The sequence below is a fragment of the Ananas comosus genome, linkage group 12 (genome assembly GCF_001540865.1).
Source record: "Ananas comosus cultivar F153 linkage group 12, ASM154086v1, whole genome shotgun sequence".
Lineage (NCBI taxonomy): Eukaryota > Viridiplantae > Streptophyta > Magnoliopsida > Poales > Bromeliaceae > Ananas > Ananas comosus.
Genome location: NC_033632.1, coordinates 11,487,742 through 11,503,622, shown reverse-complemented (window position 1 = coordinate 11,503,622; position 15,881 = coordinate 11,487,742). Strand labels below are relative to the sequence as shown.

The 15,881-nt window shown below is 36.9% G+C and overlaps 2 protein-coding genes across 3 annotated transcripts; both read right to left on the bottom strand.

Annotated features, from left to right (window-relative positions):
* On the bottom strand, positions 661–5,226 carry LOC109717986 (probable histidine kinase 1). The gene is given in 8 exon segments (XM_020243954.1): positions 661–798; positions 1,339–1,518; positions 2,091–2,141; positions 2,749–3,023; positions 3,025–3,307; positions 3,681–3,784; positions 3,897–4,084; positions 5,138–5,226. Coding segments are annotated over 8 exon segments (1,308 nt in total).
* On the bottom strand, positions 6,747–14,776 carry LOC109718429 (cyclic nucleotide-gated ion channel 17-like). 2 transcript variants are annotated; one of them, XM_020244675.1, is made up of 7 exons: positions 14,542–14,775; positions 12,088–12,589; positions 11,419–11,631; positions 8,664–8,974; positions 8,187–8,298; positions 7,770–8,006; positions 6,747–7,665 (listed from the first exon to the last, which is right to left on the bottom strand). In XM_020244675.1, the coding sequence occupies exons 1-7, from the start codon at positions 14,592–14,594 to the stop codon at positions 6,982–6,984; spliced, it is 2,112 nt and encodes a 703-aa protein (XP_020100264.1). In that variant the 5' UTR covers positions 14,595–14,775; the 3' UTR covers positions 6,747–6,981. The 2 variants fall into 2 exon arrangements, with proteins under 2 accessions (XP_020100264.1, XP_020100265.1); XM_020244676.1 differs by lacking the exon at positions 11,419–11,631 and having other exon boundaries at positions 14,542–14,776.

The window sequence follows — 15,881 nt, the reverse complement described above, 5'->3', positions numbered from 1 at the left end:
AATTTAAAAATAAATTTGAAAATTAAAATTTAAAATTAAATTTAAATTTAAATATTGAAATTAAAGTAAAAATAAAAAATTGAAGTTTAAATCCAAAATCAGAATCAGATTTTAAGAAGCAGCTTTTTCCTGCTTCTGATTCTGGGGCCTTCAAAAGTAGTTTTCTGATTCTAAAAAACAGAATCAGATTTTAAAAATGAATTGCCAAACGCTCTATTGAGCCGAAAATTACTTTTCAGTCCAAAAGCGCTTTTTAAAAGCTAGGCCAAACACCCCCTAACTTTGCAATCAAATTTAACCAAGCAAATTAATTAGAGTGTAAAATTGTATCAATTGTAACAATTGAAAGGTTAGAGTTTCTGATACAATACAATTTACTCTTTATATCTGCAAAATCTTCTCAGGAAACAAAAATTACATGTAAAAACTATGCATTGATTTATCTGTTTATTCTCTGATTCATACAAGAACAAATATGTGAAGCCTAATAATAGTTTGTCGAGTTACATCGACGAAACTCTACATTTAGGACTTGGTCTCAGAATGCACATTATAAAAGAGATTGATGAACACACACACAAACCCAAAAATAGAAAAAAGAAAAAGAAAAAAAAGAAAAAGGATTTAACCTCCCAAAATTTTCTTCTTCACGTACAAGAATTAATCAACTGTTTGAGATGGCAAGTATTGTTGGAGGCATTGTTTCAATTTTTGAAACTTTACGGGCTTCGACATGTACGAATCCATACCGCCGGCGAGGCATTCGACGGCGCTCTCTGCCAATGCATTTGCAGTCATCTGAAATTTATGAGCAGAAAAAAGTTAGACATGACCGTAAATTGTTTCCTCTTATTCTGCGATTTTGTTCTTGCTTGGCCTCTGTAACGCCTTAATAGTCTCGTATCGGATGGGACTAAAAATTTTGATTGAAAATATATGAGGCCTTGCACGCGAATAACAATAGCTGAGCTTAAGCATTTTGAGCCGATGTTTTGGGCCCAACGAGTTATTAATACTAGCGGGCAGGATCATTACAATTAGTATCCGAATACCAGCCTGAAGTGTGAGAGTTAAGTGTTATGCGGGGCAAAGTGCTACACATAGAGAATCTTATATCGCCTGGTAATCCCTAATAGTCTCACTGATAAGCCCCTGGTAATCCCTAATAGTCCCACCGGTAATCCCCAATAGTCCCCACATCGGCTACGCACCCTAATAATGATAACTGGACTTACGCAGTTTAGACCGATGGTTTAGGTCCAACGAGTTATTATTGCTAGCGAGTCCTACAACCTCTTTTCAGAGAAGAGAGAGAGAGAGAGAGAGAGAGAGACTTACTGCAATAACTGGAATCCTCTTCCTTCGTCATCCCGCAATCGAATCATTCGTCGAGAAAGCCGCACAGGCCTCATTCGACTCGTCTCCGGGCCAGACCAAGGCATCCCAGTAGCCGCTTTCTTCGAAAGCGCGAATCAATTTGGCGGCTTGCAGGCCATTCATTACTGGCATGCAAACATCCTCCAAAACAAAAACATAAACACCTTAATTTATCGACACTCATTAGAGTTTCTCGCAACGCAATCATCATGCCATTTGCATAAATTTTCTATTCAATTTGATTTAAGAGTAGGATTTAGTTGGATTTTTACAGTAGAGTTTGTTGCATTGTTTTGTGTAGTGCCTCATAACACATCCTTTCGCAAGGGTTAATAAGAGATTATTATACTCGGCATGCTACGAAAGGGGAACACAGATATTTGCATACGTATATGATGATGCAAAGTAATCTATTTCAAAATGTTCATTTCTTACATAAGTTTTGGATTGATAAGAGTATCTTATTCAAGAAACTGCGGTTTCGAGAGGTATACATGAAAATTCAGATTTCGCAGGGAAATACAAGCAAATGTGAATGCTCTTTTATGCTGCAAATATAATCGTTATCTAAATAATTATTTTCGTAGATGAGGTTGAAGTTAAAAAGTTCGATGCGCAATATGGGTAAAATGTAGTGGAAATGAAAAGGAAACAAGAATGAAATGTAAAATTACGATTCAGAAATGAGAACTAAAACAAATGTAGCATCTTACCATCAAAATAAGATCGTATCCTGACCGCTGAACTGCTCGAATTGTTAGGATTTGGTTAGATTTGTAGTTGAATCCTATTTAGATAAGAATTAATATTTAAATCTGTTGGAGATAAATTAAATTTTAAATATTAATTAGAGGATAAACCTAACTAGATTAGGATTAATATTTAAATCTATTAGAGATTAATTAAGATAGATTTAGATATTAATTGGAATAGAAATTCTAAATATATTAGGATTGGGGTACATTTTAGTGGAGCCTTATAAATAGCTCTTTGTGGGTTTGCTTTTGATGTGAAGTACGGGAGAGAGAGAGAGAGAGTCTCTTGGGTTGCCGTACCAGAGAGAGAGTTATTTAATTATGCTTTGAGTGCACGGGTGTATGTGAAGGATTGTCTTCTTTATGGGTTTATAGAAGGCGAGAGAAAGATAGAAAAGATTCAGAAAGAGGGCTCGGGTTGTAGCTACTCTGTGCAGAAGAGGAGTCAGGTGTAATCTTTTCTTATTTAATGAATCTTATTTTACCCGCATATTTTCTGATTTGGTTTTTTCTCTCTTTTATGATTGTATCAGCTTTTGCTGAGGAGACGAGCTTATGGTAAAAACCCGATTCGACGCTTCCGTTGCGGAATCCCAACAATCGATACCGGATCCACAGCAGTCGGTATCGAAACGGGTTGCGGATTCACGAGATCCGGTACCGGGGCGAGTACCGGATTCCCAACACGAATCACATCTAATCCGTTATTCATCGACGTCGCCACCATTATGTTGATCCTGTTATCCTCCACAAGGAGAATTTTCAGAGAACCGCTGGTAGATGCACACTGAGAGTTATTAATTCTATGGTTTTTATCCTCGGCCCCGTTATCTCGTACACTTGATGATGAATCAATTTGCGAATCCAAAACCTTTTGGACTCGAAGACCCTCATATAGAGGAAGCACTTTCACCGAAAACACCTTCGCTTGATTTGTGATCTTTCCAAGACCATGAATCGGGCTTCTCTGACACGCGACTAGAAGCATTAAAAGCGTCGAATTTTGGCTCAAAAATGAATGATCCATTGAGATCACCAACATGGTGGTTTGCTAAAGAATCGGGATCGTCTGAGGGCTCCTCCATTATAGGAACTTTACAAGGTAATACGAATGTAAACGTTGAACCACGGTGCTCTTTACTGACCACAGTGAGACTACCACCCATTAGTTCCACCTGTTTTAGATGTACTCACAAAGTTAGTTCACTAATTGCATGTTTTCTTTTATAATAGGACCCAAAACTTTATGTTTTCTTTTATCGACGCACCCTTGTTCACGTTGGTTTGAGTTGTTCCATCAATTTCATGAGGATTTCATTGAATTAATGGCTCTGTTGCAGTTCCGTCAGCGAAAAAGATGGTAACGCCGTTAAATTTACGCGACAAAATAACTCAAATAAAGGCGAGTAAAAGAAAATGAAAAGTAAGAAACAAAACTCAACATCCTACTTCGAAATGCTATATAATTGATGCATGATCGGAAACATAAAATGAGAAAACATGTAAGAATCTATAAAGTGTAAATTTTTAAAAATGAGTACATATTACCAATTGTTTGCAGATAGCAAGGCCGAGACCGGTGCCGCCGCACTTTCGTGCATGATCATCGCTTGCTTGCGTATAACTTTTGAACAATGAAGGTAGAGCCTTTTCTTTTCTGGTAATGAAACAAAACTGTTCCGAAAAAGAAGAGTAATGAAATAATCTGCAGGAGCCAGTATGGTAGCTTTAGAGAGTATAAGAACAAAAGAGTTAAATTCATACCAGGAATGCCGATACCGGTGTCGTATACGTCGTAACGTAGCCACACAATTTGCTCCTCAGCATCTTTGCTAGGCGACGAGGAACTTCGAGTCTGAATACACCTTTGATTTAGATCTTGTTCATGTTTCAGATTGGATACATGAAGTTTTATCCCCACTTTTCCTTCGTGCGTAAACTTTACTGCGTTGCTGCAAAATTAGTTCTAATGGATTCAGGATATTGTTTTAGCATACAATTGTGATGTATCTCTCTATTGAGAAACTAACTCAAAAAACTAAATGAAAAAGTTGTATTTAATTAGTGGAAGGGTGAGTGAACAGCAGAAGTTTGCATTTGGACAGCTTAATCCGATTTCTTGAACTGTGTTACGACAAACGCACAAACGGAAACAAAATGACGAACACAAAAACAATCAAACCACAAGCAGAAAATAAAGAAACACAGATTTACATGAAAAAATCATTTGCAAGGAAAAAACCAAGGGCGAGGAAGGAGAGAACTTCACTGTGGAACGAAAAGGGAATACAATGTTCTTCAGATTACAACCGACCACGATCACACGCCTCTAGGGCAAAAATGAAAAAAAGGAAAACTCATAATGGGTTTCGGATCCGATCCGTACCCTGGCGAATGTCAGCGGTTGGCCCGAGCCCTCCGCTACCCACCACAGACATTCATTTTTCCTCCATAATTTTTTTTTCCAAATTGGTCGCACCGCGAAGCTGTCGGTGAGTCGTAAACCCGAACCTGAAACGATAGTAGATTTCGAGTCACATCTGACAAACTGCTTGCATCATTAATTTGAAGAGTAATTTAAATAAAAAGGGGGGGAAAAAATCTGAAACTTACACATCAAAATTTTCTGAAACCATTGCACAAAGATGGGCTTATTTGCAAAATTCTGAAGCTTTGTTTTCTGGGTAGTCCGTGTATTTTCTGATATTGTGATTTAGTCCCTGAGCTTTTGTAGTACAGTTTTTAGTCAAAAGAATAAATTATCTATTAGTCAGAGACCAGCATAGAATGTTGCATTATTCGGTTTCTATCCAGTTACTCTAAACACATGTATGAAAAAAAGAAAAAAAAAAAAAGATTACGATTTTCATTTGCTATTTGCGTTATCCATAATGCTACATCATTGCAAAGATCATGCACAAGAACTTCAAAATTCAAATGCAAAAATTTAAAAAAAAGAGGATCAAAGAAGGGAAGACGTTGTCGCCTTCCTCTCGTATTCTTACCATATCAAGTTCGTCAAAATTTGACGGATCCGTAGCACATCGCCGCAAAGGAATTTGAAGCCACTTGAGTTAGTAAATGTTGGAATCATTTGTAGAACTCGTTAGGGGATTGTTTGGCATTGCTAGCGCTCTTCAGAATAGTTGTTTCAGTAGAGCTATCCGAAGAAGCAGAAATAATTTATTAGAATCCCCTTTACAGCAGCTTCTCACTTCAATATAAGCAAAAGGTTCTTATTGGACCTTCTGCTTTTGGAACAAAAAAAAAAAAAAAGAGGCTCATATTAGCTTTCTACCACACTTTAGTATTTGGGAACTTCTGCTTTCTTGAGTTGAGAAGCAGTTCAGTTCTGGTCGTCCCAAAAACAAGCCGAACAACACAGCATTTGGTTAGGAGGTAGGAATAGGAATAGGCCCTTATCCCCCTTTTTATATCCAAACGCTAATTTTTTATCCGAGAATAGTAGTTCTCGGTTATCCCCACCAACAGCTCCATTTTTTATATAAAACTACCTAAAATTGTTCTTATCCCGGGGAACAACCCAATTTTCATCCAAACACTATTTTTCTTATCCCCATACTTATACCTATCCCTCTAATAGCTAGTTCTTACTTATATCCGAACCAAACGGTACCATTTTAATATAAAGTGTTAAATATAAAAATATTGAAATACCGTTCTCTAATAGCTTAAGCTTTTTAGAGTACAACGGTTGTTTCACATGGTATCAGAGCAGGAGGTCCTGAGTTCGAGTCACGCCAGGCTCCTAATATATTAATTTCCTCCCATTTAATTCAAGCCCACGTCATGGGCCGATTAAAAAGTTTCGAACCTATACGTGAGGGGGAGTGTTAAATATAAAAATGTTTAAACACCGTTCTCTAACAGCTTAAATTTTTAGAGTACAACGGTTCTTTCACATAAAGAACCAATTGGACAATTATTTGGAGTTTAAGAATAAGAAACCACGATGTTTAGGAAGAGAATAAGGGTTGGTTAGTTCCTCTTAATGAGGATTCAACTTGATCCTACACTCCACATTCATGGCAACGTCATCTTTGCCTTCTAATGAATGCTCGAAAACCCCTCGTTTTGTATTAAAACCAACATTGTCTGGAACGGGATACGTTATGCTGCGTAATACGAGTGCTAAAACATGATTCACTAGTTTCATAAAAACACGGTATGAGGGGCAAAAGATTACTTGGAATGTTATTTCGAAATGTGGTTCGTTTAGAACGTCTATACAAATCGACATATATATATATTAAAAGGTCAATAACTTGCCTTTGTTACCGCATAATTCTTTTTTTTTTTGATTAATTTTATACAGATCCCTACAAATATAGTGAATGACAAATATATTCCTGTAAAAGTTTAACTTTTATATGTTGTCCCAGTTCCAATATTTTCAAAAGTTCTATTTGAACTTGATCTTCTAAAACACGCTATAACCTTTAGAATGGTTGAAAATTTTCGACTTGAAACATACCGAAACTACTTCAAACACATTATTGTCTCTGCGCCCGCATTTATAGCCCTCATAGCCCGAATCCGAGTCCCCGAAATTCTCGACAATAAATGGTCAAGAAAACAAATCTATCAACTATGTAGCAACACAACATTAATTTTCACAATATTCTTGCTTCCTCAAGATGTTCACACTGTACAAGATACAAACAATCCCCAGTTCATTAATCCCTCGCAAAAAGTAACTTCCGAAGTTTTAAATTGGAGCTTATGCATTCAGAACAATAAGACCAACAACAAGTATAAAGATCCAACAATATTACACCAAGAACCCCTTTTCCGAACACCAGTGCGACCGGTTTCCGATTCAGAGCTCCTAATCGAAGTGATCTGCGGAGAAATCGGGCTCGTCCGGCTTCTGCAGCCTGGCCAGTTCAGTATCGTCGGCCAAAAACCTCCGCGAAATGGATCCCAACTTTTCAATAATCGCGCTCGAGCCCGGCCTCGCATTCTCGTTCTCCGGTTTGTAGTTGCTCTCTTGATCCTCCCACCATGAGTACTCCTCCCACCGACTTAAGCTCTCGGCCGTTTTCCTCCTCCGGTACTGCCGCCACGCCGCCTGGATAAAGCACGCCGCCCACAGCCGCCACTGGTGAGAGTAAAACCGGAATGTATGCTGCAGTTTCTTGCTGTGCAGCCTCCTGAATTGGTTCGCGACGAATTTCAAGTCTTCTGCTCGCAAGGCGAAGGCCTCGACTTCGGTTAGGGCTTTTACGGTCCGCGTCGAAGTGGGTAAGTTTACGTTGGTTTTGGGGAGCAGGGCCCATGTTAGGAGCTCCTCGCCGCAGAAATCGCCGGGCCGTAGGATTATTGAGTTGAAGAAGTTGGTTCGGCCGCCGTTGGTCGTAGAACTCTCTAGTTTCCCCCGGATTATGAAGAGCATTTCGTTCACGGGGTCGCCCTCACGGGCGATGAATGTTCCCTCGGGGCACAGGGAGGAGACTAGCCGCTCGCAGATGGCGTCGAGGAGTTGATCATCCATCTCTGAGAAAAAAGGAACCTACATGCAAAAAAAAAGAAGATAAATTAACTACTGTGTTTTGGAACTCGAATTTTAGCTTTCGAAGAATAGAGAATACGCCGTAACTTTAGCACGCTTATTACCCGTCGAACTAGGTCCAAGCAGAGGTGGCGTTGCACGTCGCGACGAATATCCGCAGGTAAAGCTATTAGGATAGTCTCTTCATCCACGCCTCGCGTCGCGAGCCACTTCACCTGAACGAACCGGCGGACCCGCTCTTGGAGATCGTCGGGAAGTTGGTGATGCCTCATCCACTCCTCGGTGTCTCTTTGCCGCAGCCTCCACTCTTCGAGTCGTTTGCTGATCGATTGTAAGTAGGTCTACCGAAAAAAAAAAAAAAGACGATGTTTCTCAACTTTTACGAGAAAGGAAATATGAAGATATTAAATTAACGACAAACCATAACTCAAATCAAATGAAATTTACGCGGTAATTAAAGCAGCAGCAAGAAACAGAAAGGAAAAATAAATATTTTTCGAAAGTACAAAACGATATGTCACCTGCATGTTGCCAATCAGCTGAGCAAACAGTACAAGACTAATGGCTCCAATTGCGATGGCAAACGTATTTTCCGCGATGAAAGTGCTCGTAATCAGAGGGTTCCCACTCGAACTGGCGAAAGACACAACAGATTCTTCATAAATTAAAAAAAAAAAAAGCCAGAATAATCTATAAACAGGGCCTTTTGTATACATATATCCCTGCAAAAATCATCTGTTTCTATATATTGTCGTGTAAAATCAGAATATATGTATATATACCTTTAAATACGTAGTTTCATGGGCATGTATATAGATAAATTTGCAGGGCTACGTAGGTTAAAATAAAAAAAATAAATAAAAAAAAAAAAACTGGAACTTAAATATTGGATAAATAGGCATTGTCCTACTAAAACCAACTATTGTTGTACAATAATTTCACTACTGGACTTTGATAGATCATGTTTTTGAAGGGTATATATGTAAAATGATTCACACCTCAACTGTTGCAGACCCCACCAGAGACAGTAGAAGTATTTCTCGAGGAAATTTGTCGAAACAGCCCCATCGTTCAATGCAAGCAGGAATATCCCGTACTTGAAGTTGATACTTTGATTGCCGGCATTACAGTTCGAAAACACACCCGTGCTGTTGGCCCAATTTTGGTAGTCACTCGAATCGGTATAATCACAATTCAAATATTTAAGATGACAAGTCACATTTGAGGAAGCGCTTTCCCTCGAGCATTCCGAGTTCCAACACGTTATTTGCCGTTCAACAGTGAGGAGATAATATATTGCTCCTGTGATCTGCAGTTGTATATGATCAATCAAAAAGAGGCTTTGTTAGATTGCATCGAAGATGACCAAAAAAAAGAAAATAGTGGTACTTTCACATTTATATCCCAAAAAGATTGTCTATTAGCACACATACATACATACATACATACATACATACATATATATATATATATATATATATATAGAGAGAGAGAGAGAGAGAGAGAAAGAGGCTGGTATGCTTCTGGAAGCACGGAACCCTCCGTGCTTCCAAATTGTTTTCGATGTTGGGGCTTTCGAATCGACGATCGGCTCCGTTAGACTTGATTTAGAGTATTTGAAGTATCTAGAAAATAAATTTTGTGATTTTTCAATATCATTTGCCTAATGATCGAAGGGGCTCAAAATCAATAATTTTAACGGCCGCGGTGAGCCGTTTGCAAGTTTAACGATGTAGAAATATTCAAATAACATGAAATTTTGTTAGAAAATTCTTTATAATATATAAAACAAGATCAATATCTTTGATCTAAAATTTAATGTCATATCATCACATTTTGTAAGATTTTTATTTTCAGCCGTTAATTTTGACCCCTTTCGATCACTAGGCAAATGGTATCGAAAAATCGCAAAATTTATTTTCTAGATACTTCAAATACTCTAGATCAAGTCTAATGGAGCCGATCGTCGATTCGAAAATCCGAACATCGAAAACGACTTGGAAGCACGGAGCCCGAGTTCCATGCTTCTAGAAATATACCAGCCTCACTCCATATATATATATATACATATATATATATATATATATATATAGAATTGAGCTAGAATACTTTTAGAAGTATCACCCCATTTTTGCTTCTAGGTTTTTTGCCCTTGGATCTACTCCTTGATTACTAATAGTCTTTGGATCAAACACTATTCCACCTACCATCACCTACCAACATCATCCCAATCTTATATTTCTCCATCCAAAGGTTAAAAACTCAAAAGCTCCAACCTCTTGGTGCTTTTGAGAGTATTCTAGCTCAACTCTATATATACATTACATTTCTCCATCCAAGGGTTAAAAACTCAAAAGCACCAATCTCTTGGTGCTTTTGAGAGTATTCTAGCTCAACTATATATATATATATATATATATATATATATATATATATATATAGAGCCAAGACTGCTTGGTGCTTCTCAGGAGATCGTTTTTCACGATGATGGAATTTCCGAATCGACGATTCGGGCTCGGTTAAGACTTGATCTACGCGTATTTGAAATTTCTAGAAAATAATTTTTCAACTTTTCGATATCATCTTACCTAGCAATCGAAAGGATTCAAAATCAATAATTTTTAACGGCTGAAAATAAAATCTTCTATAAAAAGTGTGATGATTAGCACTAAAATTTTCAATCAGAAATATTGTCTTGTTGTAGATAGATAAAGAATTTGTAATCAAAATTCATATCTGATTTGAATACTTCTACACCATTAAACTTGAAAACGGCCAGATATCAAACCATTAAAAATTATTGATTTGAATCCTTTCGATCACTAGGTACATGATACAAAAACTTGCAAAAATTATTTCTAGAAAACTTCAAATACCTAGATCAAGTCTAACGGAGCCCGATCGTCGATTCGAAAATTCCATCATCGAAACGACTCAAGGAATCGGAGGCCTCCGGCTCCTGAGAGCACAGCAGCCCTGCTCTTCTCTCTCTCTCTCCGCTCCTCTCTCTCTCTCTCTATCTATATATTATATAATATATTATAATATATATACATAACACACATTACATACACACATTACATTTCTCCATCCAAAGGTTAAAAACTCAAAAGACCAACCTCTTTGGTGCTTTGAGAGTATTCTAGCTCAACTATATTACTATATATATAATAATATATATATATATATATAAATTACTATATATATATGATCAGGATACTAGTTATATTGATATAGTTAGGAACTAGTTACACACTTTTAAGTTACACACTTCTTATACAAGCTAAAATTTAACTATACGGGCCTCCAAATGAATATCTAAACCGTTAAATATAATTTTCGGAAACTACATCTTGTGTTTCTAAAATTGCCCTTTGTTAAAAATAATAAACCATTGATTTTGATACTACTTGATGGCTAGGAAATCAGTTTTTCAAAATGCGTAAAATTTTATGAGTAGCTATTTTAGATGTTCTTGATCATATTTAATTTAATGGTTTGGATCTCAATTTTAGAATCTCTGAAGTTGCATTTTGTACTTATATACCCTATAAAAATCCGAGTTTCATATAAGCACTTTGAAAGTGCGGCTTCTTCCAAAAGTGCCCTTATGAGAAGCTGGTTTTGTACGTATAATGGTTTACATGTAGGAAATCAAATTTCTGAAGGGCAAATATGGAAATTAGGATTTTGCAGGGACGAATGTGTAAATAAATGATTTTGCAGGAGTATATATTGAATACTATGACATACATGGCTCGCCAACATGTAGAGTAGTAGATTATATGCAGCTCCTCCCCAGGCGGTCTTTGCGACAACTCCAGCAGCTTTAATAATCTGATTGCTTAAGGGAACTATAAGATACATTCTAATTATATACTGAACCACAATAACAAGGCCAAATGTGGTGTTTTTGATATTGTAATTCGGGCTACTTATCGCGGGCATTATGAACCAGAGGACAACCTGTAGAAAGGAAGCGCAAAAACAACAATCGATGAAGTGATGTTTGGTTTCCTGGAAATAATCCAAGGGAATAGTGTTCTGGCTGGAAAAGTATTTTCCGTCGGTTTGGTTCCTAGGAAATGTAGCTTTCCTTGAAAACCTTTTTGCAGATTTCATGAAAAAGTAGTGTCATTTTCTGAATTTTTTTAATCCAGAAAATGAAAACTGCGGAAAAGAGTGTTTTCCATTTCTAGCAAATAGTTTTCCACACTTTTCTAAGGAACCAAACACCTCTTAAGTTGAGAAATAGAGCAATGTGCTGACTAGAAAATATGCATACACACTGGTATTTGAGAAGTTAATTCCTGCTTATTCCAAACTACGCCTAAGAGTAATTCAGTGCTGACAAGAATATTTTTCATAACTAGACGATATTACAAATAGCTAACATCTCCACTTCAGAAACTTAGGACATACCTGTGGAAGAGGCACTGCCGCGACTAGATCTATGAAGAAATCGGATCTTAAATATCTCCTTCGAATTTCTTTAGGATCAGTTACAAGCTCTCCCTTCCCAAGCACTCTCGTGTTCGGCGCAACATACGCCGTTCGAAACTTTATAACCATATTCAGCATATAGAATACATCGGCTAAAGATCGAAGAACAGTTACAGTAATACGTAATCGTTCATCCAGTCTAACGCATGAAGAATTATTATCGACCCTAACGAAGGGTAAGTAATAGAAGAAGGGGTCTATAAAAAGAGCAAACAAGCACGTCATGAGGTAAACCCGGTTCCATGTTAGAACTATATTACTTCCGGGGTCTAAGATTAATCTGTGCCATGGCTCATTGGTCTCAACCCATACTTTAGGCTTTATGGGGTTTCTTCCATCTAATTTACTGGTGCCAAATTTATCGGCTCTTGCGACTTGATACATGGGTTTAGCTTGGTTTTGCTTCTCATCAGGAAAGACCCTGTAATTGTGGACATAAAAAGAGAAGGGTAAGCATCAACATGAAAAGTTTTCAAGAGTATATAGAAATAATAAAGGGCTTGTTAGGCATGATTAGAGGTTTTAGAGAAAACGTTGGTTGAGTTGAACTGTTTGAACAAGCAGTAAAAAGCATTCGAGTAAATTCACCGTACATCTTCTTGCTATAGCTAGAAGCTTCAATTTGGAGCTTTTGCTTTTGGCGACTAGAAGGTCATTTTAGCAGTTCAGCTTCCAACAAAACCAAAACCTTTAAATCTTTTGTTTGCTAAGCAACCGACATCTACTTTTTGAGTTGAAAAGCTAACTAGAAGCAAGGTCCTACCAATTTAAGTAGAAGTAAAAGGGGTAAGTATCAATGAGAAGATGTAATATTAATAAATGGCCAGTATAGCATAGATAAGGTTATATAAAAAGCATCGTTTGCATTGAGGTGTTCAGAGCATGTTCAACTTTTTTGACCCAATCGCAACTAACCCACGCCCACCCTCACCTCCTAATAGCACCCTACAGGATTCTGCTTCTGGTCAGAATCTCATTTCAGCTTCTTGCCACAACAAAAATAACAAAAAAGCCGTTCTAGAAGCTAGGCCAAAGAAGCGTCAAGTTATATAAGAACTCAAAACATAAAATGTCCTAAAAAATAGCCAGGTTCGGATGTTTCTAATTAGCGAAGCATGCCACCCAAGTCAAAATCACAATATTTTAATGTGATCCAAGAATTTGAAATGACATGTTAGTGGTACAATTACATCCTTAGGTGTAGGAAATACCACACAATATCTACTTTTCAATTGAAAAAAAGAAAAACATCATACAATCCTCAGAACTTCAGCAACAATCAATAGTCCCCACGTCCTATTACTTCAAAAGGATTCACAGGCATTTGTATTTCTTTTCACTCGACTAAATCTCCAAAATTACAATCAATTACAACGCAAGAGAACTCCACATATTTAACCTCTAAATAATCCATGGTTGTGTAGCTCTACAATAGGGCTAAAAAGTCCCAAAACCACCACCTAAACATTGCGCAATTTGTGATTCAATGCACGAACTAAAATATGTCACAATCAACCACCTAGAGAATGATTCTGCTGCAATCCATAACAAAACCCCCGTTTTTCATCGAATTGGCTAGATATCCATTCGAAAAATTAACTACGGAATTTGGCATGCTAGTCATTTCACTCAAAATTTGACTCACAACCCCGCGAACGACGGGCATCTGACCAAATTAAGGAACTTAAGGGTCTTGTTGTAGATTGCAACAGAATTATTGTTCTAGTAATAAATTTTCAACGTTTTAAAGTTCAGATAGTAAATTGCAAATCAAGCAAAGTTCAGGTGGTTCTAAGACTTTGTTTTTAACTAAATAAGGATCTTAGCTCCACAAATAGTTCAAAACACATGTTCTTCATAGATTTACGGGAACTTTGACCTAAACACAGATCCAATTAGGGTTTTGAGGTGGGTTTTCTGAGACTAATTTTTAACCAAAAAAAGGATCGTAGCTCCACAACTAGTTCAAAACACACATGTTCTTCATAGATTTAAGGAAACTCTTATCTAAACACAGATCAATTAGGGTTTTGAGGTGGGTATTCTGAGACTTTCTTTTAACCAAAAAAGGATCTTAGCTCGACAACTAGTTCAAAACACACATGTTCTTCATAGATTCAAGGGAACTCCTACATAAACACAGATCAAATTAGGGTTTTGAGGTCGGTTCTCTGAGACTTTTTTTTTTTACCAAAAAAGGATCTTAGCTCCACAACTAGTTCAAAACACACATGTTCTTCACAGATTTAAGGGAACTCCCACATAAAACACAGATCAAACTAGGGTTTTGAGGTGGGTTTTTTTTCCACAGAAACCAGATCAAATCAAATCAAATAGAAAAAATTAAAATTAAAATTTAAAAATAAAAATCACCTTGCGGCTCTCCTCTGCATCTCGATCTCATCTTGCACCTTGGATCGGAACATACCCGAGCTTAATTATCGCAACAAACACACACTCGATCGATTCAATACGAGGATCTATTGGGATTTTAGGGTGGAAATTGGATTTACGATTTAGGATTTAGGGCATAAATTGAGGAGACATTTTGTGCTTCTAAACTAGTATTAATTTTTTTATTTTATTATTACTACTGCTATGAAGACCCAAAGTCAACTCTCACAAGTTTAAAAAGAGGGCTTTTTTTTGCAAATAGTCTCCCGAGCAATTTTTATTTTAAAAATAGCCCTATCAAAATTAAAATTACAAAAATAGTCCTGTTCCTGCCACGCAGGCGCCGCGTCAGCGCCACGCGGGCAGGGTTAGGATCAGGGTATTAAGTTGAACACGGTGAATCATTCACCGTGTCTAAACACGGTGAATGGTTCACAGTGTTTCTTACGTATTTTTTGTATATTGAAAAGTGGAATAAGGAGTAGTGATGTCAATAGGTATGGATATCCGAAATATTATCCGAATCCAAACCCGAATAAATTATATATATATACGTAATTTATTTTTGTTTATTTATACAATATATAAAATATTTAATAATTTTTATTTCTTAGATCTTCATCCAACGGTATAGATTTTTAAAACCTGCTGGGTTGGATGAAGATCTAAGGAATAAAAATTATTAAATATTTTATATATTATATAAATAAACAAAAATAAATTATGTATATATATATATAATTTATTCAGGTTTGAATTTGAATAATATTTCAGATATCCATACCTATTGACATCCCTACTCCTTATTCCACTTTTCAATATACAAAAAATATGTAACAAAAAATACGTACTAAACACGGTAAACCATTTACCGTGTTTGAACACGGTGAATGATTCACCGTGTTCAACTTAACACACGGGCCCCGCCCTGCCCGCGTGGCGCTAATGTGGCGCCTGCGTGGCAGGTCAGGGCCATTTTTGCAAATTAAATTTTGACAGTGCTATTTTTAAAATAAAAATTTGTCAAGGGTTTAAATGCAAAAAAAGCCCTTAAAAAGAGCAAGAGAGATTTTTCTCCCTTTTTTTTTCCTTTTTTTCCTTAGACCTGGTCCACAAGTAATACACCAGGCTTATCTACTTTCGCGTTGTTTTCGTCGCAGAGCATAATTGCCTATATATCTCTCAAAACTTCAAAAATATCTCATTTATCTTTATTTTTTTCTTTCCAATATACCCGTCATATATTCCTCCGTTATTCTAAAATAATCCTGCAGTTACCACCTAGTTAACTTGGGTTAAACGTGAGTTAAATATCTACC